Raw genomic sequence first — 20,167 nt, 5'->3', positions numbered from 1 at the left:
GTGCGCGTGCGCGGGGGGCGGAGCCAGGAGCCGCGCGTGCGCGCTGGGCAGGGGGCGGAGCCGGCGTGGACGGGGCGGAGCGAGGTGTCGCGCATGCGCGGTGGGTGGGGGGCGGAGCCAGGAGGCGCGCAGGCGCGGGGGGCGTGGGGGCGGAGCCAGCGTGCGCGGGGGCCGGAGCCACGATCCGCGCATGCGCGGGGCGGGGGCGGAGCCAGCGTGGACGGGGGGCGGAGCCGGGGTGGGCGGGGGGCGGAGTGAGGAGTCGCGCATGCGCGGTGGGCGGGGGCGGAGCCTCCGTGGACGGGGCGGAGCCAGGAGATGCGCGTGGGCGGGGGGGGCGGAGCCAGGAGCCGCGCGTGCGCGCTGGGTGGGGGGCGGAGCCGGCGGGGGCGGGGGGCGGAGCCACAAGCCGCGCGTGCGCGCTGGGCGGGGGGCGGAGCCGGCATGGGCGGAGCGAGGAGTCGCGTGTGCGTGGTGGGCGGGGGGGGGGGGGGGGGGGGGCGTAGCCAGGAGCCGCGCATGCGCGGTGGGTGCGGAGGCGGAGCCATCGTGGGCGGGGGCGGAGCCAGGAGCCGCGCGTGCGCGCTGGGCGGGGGGCGGAGCCACGAGCCGCGCGTGCGCGGTGGGTGGGGGCGGAGCCACAAGCTGCGCGTGCGCGCTGGGCGGGGGGCGGAGCCGGCGTGGGCGGGGGGCGGAGCCACAAGCCGCGCGTGCGCGGGGGGCGGGGGGCGGAGCCGGCGTGGGCGGAGCGAGGAGTCGCGTGTGCGCGGTGGGCGGGGGGGGGCGGAGCCAGGAGCCGCGCATGCGCGGTGGGTGCGGAGGCGGAGCCATCGTGGGCGGGGGCGGAGCCAGGAGCTGTGCGTGGGCGGGGGGGCGGAGCCAGGAGCCGCGCGTGCGCGCTGGGTGGGGGCGGAGACGGCGGGGGCGGGGGGCGGAGCCACGAGCCGCGCGTGCGCGGTGGGTGGGGGCGGAGCCACAAGCTGCGCGTGCGCGCTGGGTGGGGGCGGAGCCGGCGCGGGCGGGGGGCGGAGCCACAAGCCGCGCGTGCGCGCTGGGCGGGGGGCGGAGCCGGCGTGGGCGGAGCGAGGAGTCGCGTGTGCGCGGTGGGTGGGGGGGCGTGGCCAGGAGCCGCGCATGCGCGGTGGGTGCGGGGGCGGAGCCATCGTGGGCGGGGGCGGAGCCAGGAGCCGCTCATGCGCACAGGGCGGGGGGCGGAGCCAGGAGCCGCGCCTGCGTGCTGGGCGTGGGGCGGAGCCAGCGGGGGCGGAGCCAACCACCATGCATGTGCAGTAGCCCGGGGCGTGTCCAGAAGTCACGCATGCGCACTGGGTTGGAGGAGGCAGAGGCAGTCACCGCGCATCCGCGCATGCGCAGTGGGGGGCGGGGGGGGGGGGGCGGAATTCCAGGATGCAGTATCCGCTTTTGGCCACACCGTGGCAGCAACGAGCAGGAATGCGGCGGTGCCAGCGGGCATGTGCGATCGCTGGGATGCAATAAGCGATTTTAACCACTCACCTGGGACAACCCCAATAGATGATCCACTCTGGAAAACTGACCCTCCCGGGATAATCCACACCAGAGAACCCCCAGAAATGCCCCTCAAACAGCCGGCGTCTCACCCCAGATTTTCCCTAAATTGGTTGGTTTTATTTCTGTAACACAAAAACTGGGGGTTTTGTGCTTTTCCGAAATACTCCACTTCGGTTTTTTTCAGCACTTCTCCACAACATCAAAATTGGTGATTTCTGGTTTTGTGCATGAAAAGGGGTTTTCTGTTCTCCAGCTGCACCAATCCAGGCAGGTTTGGCTTTCCCAGGAGCCCCAAAATGAAGGTTATTTTCCAAAAAAAACTGGGGTTTTTTTCCTCCCGTTGCAGACCCTGAATCAGGATGCTTGGGGTATTTTTGTGCCGTGGCAGCGACACAGGGCTGGCCCCGCTGTCAGGGGGTTAACGGCCGGCAGGCAAACCTGGCCCAGGGGACCTGTCGAGCATCAAGGAGACGCTTACAACAACACACCTGAAAAACAAAAACCCCAAATTCTATTCCGGCATCTTGAAAAATAAGACAGAAGAAAGTTCCATCAGAACAAGGGTCAGGATAGCAGTGGAGCTCAGGCAGGACTCTTTGTGAACAGGTCAGCTCCACATACAACACACCCTGGCAAGGCCGGAGCGATTTCACCTCCTCAAACCACCAGCAAGGCCGATCGATACGATCCCGAGCACATCCTGCCCATAAAAGCAAACGCTCTTGCTGGTGTCAGAATGTCTCATCCCATCCATGCAGCAGGGCTGCAGGGAGGGAACCCCGCGAGGCTGCAGGATGAGGTCGTACCGCCATCACAACCTATGGCTGACGGATCTGCCACGACAGCCACGGCCCTTGCGCTGCTGCTGCTGCTGCTGCACATCCTGCTTGCTGGGTCAATAAAATCAGAAGTGAAGTGTAAAACTTTAAAGAGTAAAACAAAGAATAAAGAATAAAGCTCAGTCCTTCACTCTTTAGTATAAAGGTGGGCATATGCTTATAGAAGTGTTTTTATTAGATGTGTAAGTATTTGATTTTCCTTTTGCATTCCCTGAACTCGCCCAGCTGTGAGCTGATACCATTAGACTGTCTATCTCCAAAATACACACGGACAACTTGACGGGGGGGGGTGGTGGTGTGTTCCATAATTAGCAGGGACATCTGGCCAGCTGCACCACCCAAGAGTACTACTGCCAAATACATCATCTCTGAAGATCCACTCTGATGGGAAATTCATAAAATGAAACTTCTTTGAGAAAGGTTTCCATTTTGTAAAGTCTCTTTCTAACTGAAGTCAAGATTAGACACTGTAGGGCAGTGGTCCCTGATCCCTCAACTCAGCTTTCAGAGGCCCAGGGGTCTGAATCCATCCTCAACAAAAATCACATCAGCTAACCAGGATATTCCTGCAGCTGCCAGGTTCTTCTTCATCATCTGCAAAAAAAAAAAAAACAGTGCCAGCAGTCAGCATCACATCAGCTGACACACCTCTGCCACAACACCCTCCACCTCAACAGCCATGGGGCTTTCCGCTCAGCTGCTCTGCGCAGAGTCCAGTGTCGGACGCTGCGGCCAGCGTGGCCCGTGGCACCTACGATACCAAAAGACAGAGAGCTACCACTGTGCTTGTGAGAAATCACCAGCCCCATGCTCCTCCTGTCTACTACCCAGCTCACCTCAAACACTCATCCGATTCCAAAGGCAGCCTGCCCGGCACCTGCAAAACCAAACAGAAATGCTTCATCGAGCTGCCACTTGATTCTCTGCACGAAAACCCTGACCCAGCTGACAACCGCCTCGCTGTCCTGGACTGCTCAGCGGCACGCGGCTTCGCCCCTCCCAGCCTACATGTGGCACCTGCAAAAACCAAAGTGAGAGGCACAAGCTGAACCTGCAGCCTGCCCCCACCGACTGCCATCTCCTGCCCCGTTACCTTGGCCGCTCACCCACCCTGCCTCTGACATTTACTGGTCGCCACGTCAAGGCCTGGGTACCACCTGTAAGACACAGACAACAGGAGATGCTTCTAGCTACACCAACAGTACGACACCTGAAAAATAACTGCTACTTCAGCCCACTCGTCTCACCTTGCCCGAGTCACCTCCAGTGTCGATATCCTGCTTTGCACCTTCAAAATAAAAAAAACCCCAAACCAATAAGCTAGTCATGTAGCAACCAGTCACGTCTTCTCCTCTGACACCACATGCTGACCCACCTTCTTACAGTGCTCTGCTCGCTGCCTCTGTCACTCTTTGGTGCATGTATTGTCCCTCTGGATCTGAAAAAAACTTTTAAGCAAGTCACCTGGATGCTGAGTGACAGCTTAACAATTCCAGAGTTCTTGACTCCATGTAGGAACACTGTCTAGGGTCTCATTACAGCCTGCCATTAAAAAAAAACATAAAAACAAAACAGCATTAAGCCCTACATACACAAGCCTTAACACCTTTGAGATTCCATCTGTTCAACTACCACTCCCGCAGCCTCTCCCAGATAGCTCCCGTCATCCCCGTGACATCCTTGCCTGCTGCTGAGGGCTGCTTGCTCTGAGGGGGCTGTACGGGCTGTACCTAAACAGTCCAGGCAAATCAACATTAACTACAGACTCTTAGTGCTATTCTTCCCCTGACTGACATTGCTGTGCCCCCAGGCACCCAGATATGTGCAGACTGACACACCACAGAGTAAGAGAAGAGTGCTCTGAAGAGCACCAAAAAACAAAATCCAAAGGGAGCTAAAGTGCCACAAGAGTGCGGTGGAGTACGCAAAAGGACTCAGAAGACATTGTTATAGAGAGCAGAGGAGTTAGGAGGGGGCAGGATAAGAAAAGAAGCCTTGCAGACACAGCGAGGGCCCTGGAGTCTCAGGAGGGCAGCTGGGCAAACTACAGATGACAGAGAACAACCAAACGGATACACCCTCGATGGCAGAGAGAAAGAAAAAGGAGCGCTGCACAGCAAAGAAAGGAGGGAGGCTCTGACAGAACGATAGAGAGAGAAAAGGAGATCGAGTGCTACAAGGTGCTGTGGAGATCAAGGGAGGTCTCAGCAGGCACTGCGACTGTGAGGAGAGGGATCATGGGGGCGGGGCTGATGGATAAACGAAGGCTGAGGGACAACCAGGAGGAACTCGGGTGATCACCTGAGCAGAGTACAGGTGGTCTTGGGTGGCTGGGAACTAAACACGGGAATCCTGGCTAGCACAGAGCAACAAATTTGTTTGTTTGTGGCTCAAAGATGGCCCCACAAAGTGCTACAGGACGGAACCGGACCACAAGGAAGGTCTTGGGAGGCATCGTGACTGGGAGGAGAACTGTCCCGAGGGAGCCAGAGAGACAGAAAAAGGATGGGGGACATGACGATTAAATCCCGAGGGGATCTGAACCAAGTAAACACGTCATCAGAGGGACAGGGAACGAACAGAGGCACGGCTAGAGGGAAGAGAGGTCAGAACGAGCGGCTTCTGCCCCCGGTCCCGCCGCACCGCGCGGCCCCCCCCGTCGCGGCTTTTCCCGGCAGCCGCCAGGCGACCGACCGCGCGGCCCCGCTCGCCTTCTCTCTGCCGCTCCCTCGGCTCGCACCGGCTCCTCCTCCAGCACCGCCCCGGACAGGGAGGGGCCGCTGCCCACAGCCTCACTGCCCGCCCCTGCGACTCCTCCAGCCCGGCCCACGCTACACCCCACGCCCCCCACCCCCCCCGCGGTAACTATAGCGACCAGCACCGGGATTAACCGCCTGAAGTGCCCCTCAGTCCCCCGAACTCGCGCTCTAGGAGCTGCCAGTCCTCCAGACCCGGGGCCGCCGCGGCGCATGCGCAGTCAGTAAAACTGATTAACTTGATTTTTTTTTTTTCCCCCAAAGAGAATGAAATGAAGACATAGTATGAAGATCGTGAGCACTGCCAACTAACGAGGACAGTCGCTGCTCAGGCTGAACCGCCTCCACTGTTGTCAGTAACACGACAAGAAGCCATACAAGCAGGTGATTTTAACCGGGCAGAGAAGACCCCAGAACTAGTGTGTGGCGACCACGAGTGCATGAACCTGAGAAAATACTTAAACAGAAATACAACAAACATGGGGAACCCGAGGGGTTACCTCAGGGATAAAGGACACTGTCGAAAGCCTGCAAGGGGCAGAGGAAGAAACCAGAGAATACTGAAGAGCTGGTCGGAGCAGTTTAACCTTTATCTTCTCTGAGAGTTGCCCCCGAGGGGGATATTGCCCCCGGCCACCTCCACTCCCACTCGCCAGCACTCACCTGCCAACACAACTTCTGAGCTCCAGATGAGCACAACGGGGCTCCGTTGCCTCAAGTTCGAGCACAGGCAGGGCAAACCCTTCCTGAACCACTCAAGTTTTATTAGAGAAAGTTCAGGAGAAGGGAAGGGAGTGGAGGAAAACGAGGAAAACACTCCATGGTTGCAGAGTGGCAGCTGCTGCTTCACTTCCTTCACGGAGCTCACGGGTGTGCTGCACTTCTTGGCAATTCGCTCAGGCACGTTCCAGGGTCTGTCTCAACTTTAACAGCATTAAAATAGAAGGTTAAGAAGTGAAGCGGTCGTGCTGATCATTTACACCTTTACTGGTAGCAGCACCTTGCATTTCTCAAAAGGAACCTTTCCTGCTTTTGCCCCCAACTGGGGAGCAATTTTACCCCAGTCCACTCCGACGAACACCTTCGCTGTGGAAGCGGCACTCAAACTCGCAAGTTTGCGGCGGTGACGCTTTCTTTTGACTTTCCTAAGGCGCAGGTTTGCAGCGCTTCTCGGAAGCAGATGGGAACACTGCAGTTACTGACGGCCCTCCTCAGCCTCAAGATGCAGAAGGATGGAGGCCGAGACGGTCGGGGGGGCCGGGGCCTTGTCCGTTCTCAGAAACCCTCCCCAGTTTGCTCTGCACACCAGTCCCGTGCAGAACACGCGCAGCCGCGGCTCTGGCTGGCCCTGACAGCTCACCCTTCTATCCCCTTGCCAGGAACTAGCGCACCACCGGCTACAGCTCAGCCCAAAGCCAAACCAACATAAAATTGCTCCTACGGCGACACCGCCCCACCACCAACCTCATCTTTGGAAACCACCACCTGATCTCCCCGTGTTTTGCTGATTAGGGTATCAATTAAACTCGGACACCAGAGTGAAAAGCGCAGGCGTCTTTTACTAGAAATAACTAAATAATATAACAGGATAATACAGAAAACATACAGTAAGAAAACACAGAATAGTGCACTCAAACAAACAGGAAAATACAGGGTAATGCATCAAATCATTACTACCCGAGAGAGAGGGAATAGCGATTAAGAAAGACCCATCACCACTTGCACCCGTTCCCATCATCCAGACCTGCAGGTGCTGGGCAGCCCCGGTTACAGCGAGGATTTGGAGAGCCTTTCCCGGCAAGTGGGAAGTCCTACACGGTGCGTTCACCCGTAGGTGAGGCTTCCAAAGTTGCTGTGAGCGGGTCCAGCCTTATATACCCAAAAATCAGCAAGCCAGAATAGCTGGCACCTTTGAGTTGAGCTGAAATATCTGGTTTCAATCTCACATTAGATTCCTTCAGAGCCTGGCCAGGGCTCAGGGGAGAAGCTAAGGGAGTTCCTCTGCTTATCTAACTGGATTAGGCGCAAGGTCTCGCATCAGGCCACAGCGACAGACAACGGTCTCCATGACCCTGTTATTTTATCCACACACAAAAAAAGATAAATATACATTCAAGACAGCTACGTCTTCCATACGTATCTCACTAATGATTACATACTGAGTTAGCAGCATAAGCTCAGGGCCTGTTGCTCAGGCTTCAACACTTCCACTTTTTACATCAGAACCGTGCAGGTGCTGAAAGAGAAGCATTCAGAACAGGGAAAATCACCTCCAAATCCCTGCTCCCAACTGCTCTTCCCCTGGCATGCCACACAGCCTCAAAGGACACTTCGGGTGGCTGCAGAGCCCTCCCACTCCCCACAGCTGGTGCGGCCACGTCAAAGTACAAAAAGGCGTTTTCAGACAACTTCAGGAAGTCGAGTCATCTTCAGGTGGAATTGGAGCAGTTTCTAAAACTCTGGAGAACTGCCAGGAGCCAAGTACCTGCTCAAGAGGCACAGAAAACATCCCCAAAGGGGCAGGGATGCTTGAGGAGTGCTTTCTCTTGCTTCTTCGGCAGCCCGCTGCCACTCCTCCCCCGGCTCGCTCTTGCCTTTGCAGGTCCTTCCACACGCGATGGTCGTCTCTTCCTTCTGCTCCACCACCAGCTGCTGCAATGGCAGAAGGACGCCGTTGGGTCTGAGAGGGACGCTCACCACAGCATCACCCGAATCCCGTCCGCCCTCCCACCCGCAACCCCCTATACCCTAACACCCCCCACCCCCCCTCCCCCCAAAAAACCTCAAAGATCAGCTTTTCTCACCCAATCGGCACTCCGGGGCTGCCACATGTGGAGTCCCAGCCGGCACTTGGAGCTGGGCTTGGAGTCGGGCACTCTGGGCAAATGGAAGCTGGGCACGCAAAACAGCGGCCAAAGAAGCTGTGCCCCTGCCTACAGGGGGCTCGAGCCGCTGTCGGGACTGCAGAGTGCCTGGGGCTGCAGGTCACTGGCCAGCCCCAGACTTACTAAAGCAGCCTGCCCAGCCCTGCTTACAGGGCGGCTGAGCGGCTCCTGGGGACAGAGGGCTCCACGGCTCGTGGCACTCGCCCCGAGTACAGAGCGGGCACGCTGGCAGGTCGCCAGCAGGACAGGCAGCCACCCAGGCAGAGACCCGGGCCCTGACTACAGGTGGGTCGCACGTTGGCCGCGCTACGGCCACGCGGCTTCACTCTGTCCTTGGAAAGGAGGGGCAAGCCGGGACTCGCCCTCCGCTAGCGGGCTCAGAGGGGACCGACCCTCTGTTGCTGCACAGAGCCCTTCTTTCCCTCCTGGGAAGTTTAAGCTAAGTACACTGCAGCGATTTCAACAGGGGCCTAAACGAGCAGCTCATTCGCTCGCTCACTCACTCGCGCGGACGCAGGCAGGCACACAGACACAGACAGGGACAAACAAAACTTCCCGGAAGAGAGAGCGAGCTCTGTGCAGCCAGTGTCTGGGGAGCCACCCCTTCCCACGAGCAGGAGAGCAGAGCCCCAGACCTGCCTCCCAGGACACACGGAGCCCACAGGGACTCAACATGCCATGGGGCTTCACAGGTGGCCAAGGGACAAATGCCGTGACACGCCCCGACTCCAGGGGGTCATGCCGGCCAGGCCGCCAGCAGCCAGAAAGCCGCCAGGGCCGGGGAAACAGCCCTCCCCTGCTTACAGGGCGGGCGTGGGGTCTGGAGAGCCCCATTTCCCCCTCAGCGCAGAGACAGCGCTGCTCGTTCTCCTTACAGGGCCACCCTTCTCTCCGGGCAGCCAAACCGTGGGGCAAGATGGCAAAAGACCAGAGACCCGAGCCCTGCTTACAGGGAGGTCACTCAGCATAGTGCTGGCCAGGACACCAAAGGTGCCGGCAACGGTCTTGTGCGACCGCAGCCCCGGTAACATGGAGGCCCCTTTGCCCAGAGCTCCCTTCTCTCGCCCCGCTCCTCTCTTCAGCCCGCCGCTCCTCATGATGCCTCGTCTTTCTTCTCCAGGAGCTGCTGCTTGGAAGGAGAGTACAGTCAGGTGCCAGCTCCCCCACCCGGAGCACAGAGGGAAGCCGGCCCACGGAGGGAGGTCCCCACAGTGCACCGGCCCACCCCCCATACCTCAACACCCCCCCCTCCTCCCTCCCCCACGAAAAAACCTCACAGATCGGCTTTTCTCACCCAGTTGGTGCTTCAGTGCTTCCTGCAGGGACGACTGCAACGGGGACTTGTCTGCTCCAGGCTCCTGGCTGCGTCCAGCGGGGCCTTAGACCCTCCTCAGCCCCTGAGGCGACAGCGCTCCCCCCCCCAGGTGGCTCCAGTCCACCCACTGCCCGCCCCGCGGCAACGGCGCTCCCCCCAACCCAGGCGGCTCTGTCCCCCCACCGTTCCCCACCCCCCCGCGGCAACGGCGCTCCCCCCGCCCCAGGCAGCGACGGCGCTCCCCCCCCCCCCCCCCCAGGCGGGTTCCAGTCCCCTTCCCCTCAGGTGGCCGCTCCGCCCCTCACAGTGGCGCTTTGCCCGGAGCGCCCTTCTCCCACTTTTTGCCCAGACTTCCTCCGCTCCTCCTGCCGCTCTCTCTTGCCTTGCGGGTCCTTCCGCACGCGATGTTTGTCTCTTCTTTCTCCACCACCAGTTGCTGCAACGGCAGGAGGACGCCATCGGGTCTGAGAGGGACGCCGGCACCCAGACACAGCTCGCCACAGCACCACCCGAATCCCGGCCACCCTCCCCACCCCCGTCCCGAAAAAACCTCACAGATCGCCTTTTCTCACCCAGTTGGTGCTCCAGTGCTTCCCGCAGGGACGACTGCGACGTACTCCGTCTGCTCCGAGCTCCTGGCCGCGTCTGGCGGGGCTGGACCCGCCCCCTTCCCCTCAGGCGGCCGCTCCGCCCCCACGGCGACTTTCCCGCCCTCACAGTCTATTACCTGGGCTACAGTACTTGATCTTGTCCAGAGAGTGGCAGTGTGGTTGCGTCTGGCCTCTCTGCCTATAAGCGGAGGATGCCGTAATCCAATTATAACTGAAGGGAATTTTGTGTTTGATTAGCTTCTATTAAAAAAAAAAAATTATTTTAGGGAAGTATACACACAGGGATACTTTTGTAACTGAGTGATCTGTTTAACCATCCTCCAAACCTTAATATACAATACTATTAGAAGTAGTAAACATATTAAAGTTAGAATTAGGAAAATCAGACCGAGTGAAACATGGAATTAAACAGTCCTGTTGGTGGTGGTGACCATCCAAATAAGCTTTCCCACCGTCGATGTTGTCGATGTTCTTCAAGGAAAGAAAAGAGAACTGTCTCGGGGTGGAGGGGGGGGGAGGCTGAACAGGTTACCCCTTAGGATGCAGGATAAATCCATCTCGTACTGATTTTGGTTTACTCCATTATTGTCAATAGCATCCCATGCTAGAGGTAGGGGGGGGTGCACCTAAAATTGGTGAAGGTTTAAATGGTTGCTGTAATGCTAGTGGGTCAGTATTAATAGGCATTTGTAATTTAGATATGTTTTTAATTCTAGTATCAGAGTTTTAATCGCTTCTTCATGTTCTGAATCCCAACTCTACGGTTTTCCTTTTTGTAAAAGCAAATACAGTGGACAGGCAATGGAGAATCCAGGTACATGTTTTCTCCAATATCCTAAAGTACCCATTAGCTATTGTAATTGTTTTTCTAGATTGGGGCATTTCTGATTGTTCTATTTTATTTAGAGTATCTGGTGGTGCTGGGGACCCGCGGGCTCTGCAGGGCTGTTTGCACCTTTCCTCACCTCTGGGCTACCGGTGCTCTGCTCTCTTCCCCCGGCATCCACACGAGGCTCCCTGGGCAGGGCCTGTCCCTTCGAGAAGAGACGCTGCACAAAGTTCCTCCCCAGCCTGCCCTCCAGCGCGCGGCGAGCCGTGCGGCAGGGAAAGCAGAGAGGCCCGTTGGGCTGGGAGATGTCCTCAGCAGGGGACCGCAGAGCCCGGGAGGGTCCGTCTTTGATCCGGGCAGCCGCGGAGCGCTGCGCTCCTTGCCGCTCCCACCAGCGAGCACTATGCTGCCTGCAACACGCAACATGCAACACTTGGTGGGCTGGAGGGGCTGTTCTGCCACTGGGTCAGGCGAGCAGCTCAGTGCCTTCGTCTGCCTAATCCACCTCCTTAAAACATACCATACCTAGTCCTGAGAGTCAGCCCCTCCCACTTGCCCAGCTTTCCAACAAGTGACTTATAAGGAGACTCCTGCTCTAGCTTCCACAGCTTCTAGACCTTCCATTGGCAAGAGATATAATTTGTTGCACACAAGATAAATAACATGGAAGAGGGACATTTCTTCTTATTCCGGAATTTTATTGCCAAGTGGGAGACTGCATCAAGTGTTCTTGAGCATAGATAGATATGAAACAGATAGCTGGAAGTACTAGGTCTGTATTAGTTACCCTGCACAACTAGAACCAGGACAGCATTGAGCCCAACCAATAAATCTGGAGGTTTGTCAATCAAATTTCAGCAGGAGCTGCCTCTTTGGAGCACACACAGTCTCCCAATATGATGGCTTCAGAAGTTGTTAATGTAAACAGACTCTCTCATTTGTAGGCAGAGCACTTCATCAATATACAATGTATTCTCCTTAATCTGGATCTCCTCCTCCAAGGAAAGCTGTCGGCGGCTCAGACCTTTCAACTCTGCCTCAGCCTGTGCCAGTGTGTCCTTTAATCTAACAAGGAAAATACAGAGAGACATTAGTTCAAAACACATGGATAGGTTTTTTTTCATACAGGATAAGAATTGAGGGGGGAAAAAAAAAAAAAAGATGAGAGGGGATTTACAGAGACAATATCCATGCAGCTTCCCTTAAAGTGTCCTGCCCTTAAGGCAAAAGCAATTCCCAACCTTTTAGGGAGAATAACTGGGACCCATGTCACTCTGACTCATTAAATTAACTCAGTAACCTATACCACAGATTTTCCCCTCTTTCATTATTTCCACTTACCTTTGAATATTTTTTGTAATCTCTTGAACTTCATTAATCAGCCTGTCTTGCACCGTGTCATAACACAATTCCACATTGGGGCGATGGTTTCTTGCTTGCAAGCGGGTTTGAGCCACTTTAACAGGTCCTTCTTTATCAGCAATTGCTTTCTTTAAGGCTGCAATGTTCACCTCCTGTGAGGCAGTCTCATCCAGCACCTTAACAAAGCCACAGAATGAAGTGCTGCACACTGTCTCTTACAATGGGTGAAATCATCAACATCTCTTTAATAGTTACAGTAAAACAATCACAGCGACAGTCATTATGTTGTTATTTCATCAAAGGATGGCAGTGGGGAGGCAAAATGCGGCAAAGGTTGCCAATATTGTAAAGGTAAAATTCTTAAAGCGAAGTAGCTCAAGCCATTGGATTGAAAAAACTGGTAGATAACCCAAGCCCATTGTTTCCACATTTTGGCTGACTGTCCCCTACCACTTACCACTGCAAGGAGTGTCTCTAGCTTGTGCTTGGCATCCTTGACTTCCTTCACCCTTTTTCTAAAAGCGACATTCACCATCTCACATTGCTTGTGCATGTCATTCGCTGTCTGTGAGAGGATGCCATCAATCAGCACCCTTAGTGCCAAAGAATTGTTTCTCTGCTTGTCAGCCTTTTCAACATTTATGTTTGAGAAACTTATCCAGTCTTCAGGGCTAACAAAACTGAAAGAGATTCAAAATAAAAGGTCATCAACTGACAGCATCAGACCCCCTGTGACTTCATAAATCTATGATTCCACAAAACTGAGAACGAAGCAGTATTATTAACTGCCCGCGCCAGTGAGTGCCAGTTGTGCTGGAAATCATACAGATACAAAATAAAGACCCTCTCTGTCGCAAACATTTCAGAACAAAGTAGGCAAGGGTAGGATGGAAATGAATTTGCTAATGTCACAGAGCAACTTTGTTATAACTTTTCTTTCCCTGACAAAGGATTAAGTTGTTGTGGGAGAAACACGGATAATAACCAATATTTCTTGGAACACCTTTTATTAAGCAAGCTGTTATTACTAATACAATTCAGCTGTTACTACTAATAGTAGATAACTATTAACATAAAACATTCATTTATTCTCTCACACAGTTCACCACCTACAAGACAGGCACTTATAGCACCTGGCTGGAGCAACAGTTGAGAAGACAACCCCCAACTACATCCCCAGAATTAGAGGGTCATACTTCAACACCAGTGGCTTGCAGGCACGTGTCTGTAAAGATCCTCAGAGGGTTCCTTGTTTCATTGCACGGATATATAAAGCTGTAATTGTCATTTGCATATATCAGCCAACACCATTCTGGGTGTGGTCTGAGTCATGCAACCTGTTGCTGATGCATGCTAACATGCTAGAAGCAAAAACTGTCAGTCTCTTGATGTTCCAAGTTTGTCACGCTGCTTTCTCAGTATGTGTCCTGTTCTCAACCTGTTTTTCTGTGGTAGCTATTTCTCCATCTAAACCATTCACACTAACTAATCCACACAGGAGGGGCATATTTGAGATGTTAATGACTGAGTCAGAAACTGACTCCACACCTCATGTGTCCCAGACCAGTGTTCTTCACACTAGGACACTCTGGGAGAGGAGAAGAAGTTAGATTAGTAAATCTATTCTGGGTTTAAGCAATGTGTGATATTTTTCCCTTAGCTAACTGTGAGCCTCAAAAACTTTTAGTAAACTGCTGTTCATTGGGAACATGATTATTGTGGCTTATTTCACAGACATATTACACAGATATTAAAGTGATACACAGAAGTATAAAAAACAATCTACCAACAGACAGATGATGGACAGATATAGTCCATTTTACACAAAATTACGTTATTCTTGCTATTACTGGAACAGCTTATACTAGCTGTATAATTATCACACGTTCATTGAACTAAATAACCACTTACTTTCCTTCTATTTTCACTGCATTATCAGCACATCTGATATCAGGAGTGTTGTTTGTGAGGCTAGCACAGTAATCATCGATCATCAAAGCTGTGAACTTGTCCTTCAGATCCATTTCCAGGTTGTATTTTGCTGAACGGTTTAGTCTAAGAGGAGAAACAACCAAACTCTAAGCCAAAGTGTAGGCACTCACAGGTGTCCCTAACATGCATGCATTAGGTAATACAAATGATGTTATGGAATTCTTCATGTATGAACTGTTAGCTGCAAAGTCCCAAAATCTAGAGCATGAAGCCACCTCCATACAAATTGATGGTACAGTTTCCACTGGAATTAAAGGCACAGGAATGGATCATGAGAAGACCAGAGATCATGTGTAACTACTATGAGTTCTAATAAACAGGACTTCTCACCATTACTGATCGCATGGTATGAACTAGGACTGCTTTCCTGTAACTGTTTAGCACTGAAGGTAACTTTGGACCTGTGCTCAGCCTGGCTCTACAACTTCTCAGGATGGTGGCTGTCCTACTTCTCAGCTCATCAGTGTTCAGTTGTGCTCTTTGCCTCTGCACCTGATTTGCTCATTGGTTTGTTCCAATGTACGCCCAAGCAAAGCAATAACCCCCTGGAGGACTTCAGCTTCCTTCAGCAGTTCCTCTTCCACTTTATCATGCACCAAGTCAATCCCAGCTCGCCTCTGCCTAAACAAAAAGAGGAAAAGCCATCAGACACACTGTTCAAATGTAAGCACCTAACAAAGGATGATGAAGCCCAGCTTTACAAACTGAAGGCTTTTCCTTGCCACACGGGAAGTTTTTCCTTTATGGCCTTGGCTCCCCAGTGTTATAACACCTAAATCAGACTGTGACTCCACTGCAAAGAGGCAGACCCTTAGTTTGCAGCCTTTTTTATTACTTGTTAACGGTTCATTACTCGGAATGCTTTTCTTCTTAATCATCTCACCTGTTCAGGAGACACTTTTGGGCAATGAGCAGTGGTTCTTTGCAGCTCTCCAATGATTTCTCCAGCCTAGTCTTGAAAGTCAACAGTACCTCTGTCTCATGAACAATTTGTTCAAGTTTGTTATCTAATTCTCGCTTCCAGAATTTTATTTCTTCCCGCCTCTGTTCTGCAGAACGAAAATTGCAAACAGGTATTAATACAAGCCCATTTTATATGCCAGAGCATTGCAGGTCAGATCTCAGATATGGCTAAAAATAGACTTCTTCCATAATGGAGCACATGTAGTGCTGTAAGATGATGTGTGGAGACAGTTTTGCAACCCTGTGTCGGGAGGTTTGGCTGGAATAGCTTTCTGTGTGTTTTGGAGAAGTCATTTGTTCGTTATAAAATAAAGCATCTACCTCAAAATATTTTTTAAAATATTTTGAATTTTCCCATGAGATCAGTGAGCATGGCATTGAGTCCTAGTCACTACCAACTAATTTTTTAAGTCCGTCTTAAACACATAGCTCAATAACTCATCTTGACACTTGCAGAACACATGGGATTACCTATTTTCTTGTTGACATCACTTTGGGTTTTCTGAGTTGTCTTTTCTGTTTCATCCAGCAGCCTCCGACTCTCAGCCATCATGTGCTCTGACCTGGATTTCTGGGACTCTGTACTGGCACACTGCATCTTGTTCGCAATGTCCCATTCTGAGGGATGAAACTTGGGTGGAGCTTGCAACAGTCTGGCCATTGTTTTTTTGGAAAGTTTCTGGATGTAACGCAGGTCAGGTTCTTGAAATGTGGAACCTGAGAACAGGAATAACATTATATTTGGCTGCAAAAGCAAGAAAGGGAGAAGGCAGTTCCACGAGGGTGAGAAAAATTCTTGCCTCTTTCACCTGCAAAATGACACAGGTATGAAAAGGAAAGAATTCTTGCTCAAGACTCCCCAAGACTTTGCTAAGGTGTGGGGGAGACAGTTTGGAGTGGGAGAATGAATAAACAGAATAATTTGGGAATGGAAGCTAAGAGAGAGTAAGAGGCTTGAAAGTGGAACTGAGAGGAAAAGATGGGCTGTCTGCAAAAGGAGGAAGAAGAGAAAGAAAAGGAGACCTGTGAGGAAGGACAGAATTACTAAATGGACAATCACAGAAAACTGAGAAAAAGTGAGCAAATATGAAAGATAAATAGTCTCCCACAGGTTAGAGAAGTAAACACCTTTTAAGAATACAGCTGGAGAGGCAGATGAACCCTAGGTTGTAAAAAAGAAATGCAGTGGTCATTACTTAAAAAAAACCCACGACCTGAAAAGCTGAAGGAGGAAATATAGCAGGTATATGAGGAAATGGAAAAGCCTAGGAAGGGCTAAAGCAGAACAAAGAACAAAGCATACTGGGGACACTGGTTTAACGTAGAGTGAAACCAGTGACCAAAATACACGCAAAGTTGCAGCAGTTTGATTATCAGTTTTCCTTTCTTGCACTATGCCCATCCAGTATTCCTGAGACAACTCCTCACCATAAATGCACACAGCTGCTCCTCAGCAACACACAGCTTTGCTCACACTCCAGCACAGGTACCCTTAAAGTAATCCCCCTTCTCCCTCACACACCTCTTGGCTGATACCGCTCCTAAGGTCAAACTCTGGCTAAGTGCCACGTCCTCAGTTTCCCTTCACTGAGAGGGGTTTGCTCCCAACTGTCTTCCAGCCTCAATCTCCACAGCAGCAGCAGCAGCACATAGTTTCTTTTTAAGAATGTTCGACTAAATATTCCAGGAGGTGGCTCCGAACAGCATGGAATGTAAACAAAGCAGTTGCTAAGGGAACAGCAACACTGCCTCTAGCAACCTTCTGCTATTGCACCAGGTGGAAGACGCACAGCACACACAAGCCAGTGGCGCTTCCTTTCACCCATTCCCAGTTAAGATCTGGCTGGAAATAGAAACGTATTCTTTGTACATTACTTGAGATAGTTCCCACAGCTTTGGATAGTAATTTTTGATCGATTTATTGCAGAAATGCATAAAGATTGTGAAAGCAAATGAAAGGCATGTTAAGTACCTAGCTATCTAAAATGTCACTCATAAAATATCCTTAGCAGTATGCTCCATCTCAGCGGCAACTATATTCTTCCCTGGGATAAAAGAGATTGTAAGCCAGACAGAAGAAATTAAAGTGACAAAAGAGCATTACCTCAGATGGTAGTTATGTCCCCTCCATACAGCCCTGATGTAGTCTAGATCAGAGCAGGGTTTCTCAGAGTTCCCAACAAGGTTCAAGGGGATTACAAAGTGATAAGGAAGCAAGTAGCATTGGTCAAAAGAAACTGAGCTGGTCCAAGACAGAAAAGTGGGAAGCAACTGCAATTGTTGGCTGCAAATACAGTGCAGTGACAGCTAGAAAGCTGCTTAAGGATCTTTAATTTCAAACAGTAGCTAAATTCATGAACGATCATTAAAACTGGTAAATACAGTGCCTCTCATGCCAGTTGCCATGTAAACAGAAATCTGTGCGTACTCCAGAGGAGTTTCTGCTAAGGAAACTGTCTTACAGAAAAATACAGGTATTCCACAGTTAGCCAAAGAAAAATACAGGCTTCAGAAGAAAGGGCTGACATTAGAACTGAGGCCATCAGCCTAAGAGGAGAAGGAGCTAGAGATTCAAGAAGCAGCAGAGAACGGGTTGCAAGGCAAGCAAGGAAAATGAACAATATATGTTAACTGATGCAGGAGGGTGGAAAGCTGTGGACACAGACACTCAGCATGCTCTTGATACATGAGGCAAAGCAAAACTATGACTAGGCTGAACACTGACCAGAATCAATTACACAGACCACTACTGAGGCAGACCTGTAACTGTACACATGAAGTCTGCAACTATTTGCACATAGAGCAGTGCTTCTGTGGGCTGTCCCTTGATTTGTACATTCTGGTGCCTCTTGGTCTAGATATACCTTTTTTTTCCCCCTAATGAATATTTTTTTAACAGATTCTTAACATAACATGCTAAAATGAGTTAGCTGAAAGCAGTAAATTTTGTCACATGAACATCTGGAGCAACAACTGGAGCCATTTCCATAGTAACTGAAAGATTTCCAATGACCTAAGTAGATCTGAACTCAAAGCTAGTGTCAACAGAGGTCTACTTTGGCCAGCGTGAGTCACAGAATATGCATCAGGCTACATATTAGTCATCTTCCACAAAAGTTTATTATCTGTACTCTTAGTAACATTCCAAGGCTTTTAGAAATATGAGCAAAGTAAAGAGGGATAACAAAATGAGTCAAAATAAACTAAAATGCTGAGATAGCTGAATGGCGGTTGAGAACAATTAACGTCTTATGTTTCTGAAAACACGCTCAGTCACTTTGAAAGCTGAGGAATCCCTGAGTGATGGCTCTCCAAGACATTATTATGAGACCTGTGGCACTTCAAGCAGTTTTGTTCTGAAAACCCAGTATCTGATGCTCTCCTGACCCAACTTGTGAGCGACACCATCACAAAGTAATTCATTTGTAGCTACCAACTCTAAATCTGTTCTTGTTAGCTTTCCATAAAAGATTATTTCCTTTTAAACTGTAATACGAAATTTACAATTGATCCTTCAATAGGAATTATACAATATAGAAAAGTTTTCTTTTTACCTCAGATGGTTTTCAGGGGTTAAATCATTGTAGACTTCCTGAGGCTGACAACCATGCGCCGTTAGTCAAATAACACAGGTGGAATCAGCTCCGCAATCAGGACAAGTTAGAAAGAAATGAAAGTGAAAAGTCTTAATTCCTGAAAACCTCGAGCAATTTAGAAGGGGAGAAAATGACCCCGAGGCAGACCGGGGCCGCCACCGTCCGTGAAGGCCCCGCCGCGCACGCCCCGGCCACCTCCCGCCAGCAGCACCACGCCTGCCTCAGCCCCCCGCACCCCCCTCCCCCCCACATATCTCCCCCATATATCCCTCCCCCATATATACACACCCCCCCACCCACCCCCAATATCTTCCTCCCGTCGCCTCTCGCGAGGTTACATGCCTGCGCGGGCAGCACCGCCCCGCAGGCGCGCGAAGGAGCGCAGGGCGGCGTCATCCTGGCGCGGGCGGCAGCGCGGGGCCTGCGGCAGCCTGCACCGCCCTTCCCGCGCAGGATGCGAGAGCTGACACAGCGGGGCGAAAAAGCAAATCTTCCTCGGTGTGGAGGCATGGGTAAGCGAATGCCAGCTTGTGTGCGGCCGAAACGCTGCTCGCAACGCGTGTCCCACGCTAAGGCCTTCCCAAGGGACTTTACAAAGGAGCAGTTCCTCACCCTGGTGAATTGTACCTGGACATGAAAACCAGGTTCATTATGAAGAAGTGGCCAGAGTCCTCAGAGTCTGAAAAATACCTTACGTTTTCTGAGGACACGTCTAAATAACCAGCATTAATAAGACTAGAACTAAATTAAATGTGTTGCCATGTTCCTTATTAGGCGCATGAAAAATACCATAGGTAGACTCATTTTCTAGGTTGAGCTGATACCACAGCATCATTAACTGCTTCTTTCAATTTTGCCAAAATTGCAAAGCAGTCTAACATAACAGGTCTGAATTCTGGTGTTCCGCTAGTGTCCAGAATAACGTCCTATGAAGAAAGGCTGAGAGAGTTGGGGGGGTTCAGCTGGAGAAGAGAAGGCTCTGGGGAGACCTTAGAGCGGCCTCCCAGGACTGAAAGGGGCTACAGGAAACGGGGGAGGGACTCTGGATCAGGGGGGAGGGATAGGACGAGGGGTGACGGTTTTAAACTGAGAGAGGATAGATTTAGATTAGATTCAAGGAAATGTTTTACACTGAGGATGGTAAAACACTGACACAGGTTGCCTAGAGAGATGGTAGATGCCCCATCCCTGGATCACAGTCAGCTTTGGATGGGGTCTTGAGGGACCTGATCTAGTTGAAGATGTCCCTGCTCATTGCAGGGGGAGTTGGACTAGATGACCTTTAAAGGTCCCTTCCAACCCAAACTCTGATTCTATGTTAACTCCACTGAGGCTTTATCTAGACATAGAGTTATTTTAGCATAACCAAAAGTGGATTTTAAATGCACCTTACATAAAGCAGTGCCAACTTTTATTTTGGACACAAACCATCTCTGTAAGCCAGGCCGGGTTTAAATTAATGACGCAAATTGAGCCACATGTGGGTTAG

At 51.6% G+C, this 20,167-nt stretch overlaps 1 protein-coding gene and 2 long non-coding RNA genes across 7 annotated transcripts; all 3 read right to left on the bottom strand.

Moving 5' to 3' along the window:
* Window positions 1–2,502: 2,502 nt before the first annotated feature.
* On the bottom strand, window positions 2,503–4,980 carry LOC141932068 (uncharacterized). Of its 3 annotated transcripts, none has more exons than XR_012625735.1 (4): window positions 3,745–4,980; window positions 3,617–3,657; window positions 3,206–3,526; window positions 2,503–3,120 (listed from the first exon to the last, which is right to left on the bottom strand). It is a non-coding gene; the product is annotated as an uncharacterized LOC141932068 (long non-coding RNA). The 3 variants fall into 3 exon arrangements; XR_012625736.1 differs by having other exon boundaries at window positions 2,503–2,963; XR_012625734.1 differs by having other exon boundaries at window positions 2,503–3,526.
* A 1,684-nt stretch (window positions 4,981–6,664) lies between these two features.
* Window positions 6,665–9,984, bottom strand: LOC141932160 (uncharacterized). 2 transcript variants are annotated; one of them, XR_012625749.1, is made up of 3 exons: window positions 9,898–9,984; window positions 7,930–9,136; window positions 6,665–7,777 (listed from the first exon to the last, which is right to left on the bottom strand). It is a non-coding gene; the product is annotated as an uncharacterized LOC141932160 (long non-coding RNA). The 2 variants fall into 2 exon arrangements; XR_012625748.1 differs by lacking the exon at window positions 9,898–9,984 and adding an exon at window positions 9,305–9,476.
* A 1,458-nt stretch (window positions 9,985–11,442) lies between these two features.
* Window positions 11,443–18,907, bottom strand: TEKT1 (tektin 1). 2 transcript variants are annotated; one of them, XM_074845352.1, is made up of 8 exons: window positions 18,637–18,907; window positions 15,554–15,799; window positions 15,003–15,168; window positions 14,612–14,740; window positions 14,039–14,182; window positions 12,585–12,807; window positions 12,107–12,303; window positions 11,443–11,830 (listed from the first exon to the last, which is right to left on the bottom strand). In XM_074845352.1, the coding sequence occupies exons 2-8, from the start codon at window positions 15,741–15,743 to the stop codon at window positions 11,671–11,673; spliced, it is 1,209 nt and encodes a 402-aa protein (XP_074701453.1). In that variant the 5' UTR covers window positions 15,744–15,799; window positions 18,637–18,907; the 3' UTR covers window positions 11,443–11,670. The 2 variants fall into 2 exon arrangements, with proteins under 2 accessions (XP_074701453.1, XP_074701454.1); XM_074845353.1 differs by lacking the exon at window positions 18,637–18,907 and adding an exon at window positions 16,605–16,750.
* Between the last annotated feature and the right edge of the window lie 1,260 nt (window positions 18,908–20,167).

The sequence above is a fragment of the Strix aluco genome, chromosome 19 (genome assembly GCF_031877795.1).
Source record: "Strix aluco isolate bStrAlu1 chromosome 19, bStrAlu1.hap1, whole genome shotgun sequence".
Classification (NCBI taxonomy): Eukaryota; Metazoa; Chordata; class Aves; order Strigiformes; family Strigidae; genus Strix; species Strix aluco.
Note: the sequence above shows the minus strand (reverse complement) of the source record. Positions and strands in the feature narration are given on the sequence as shown.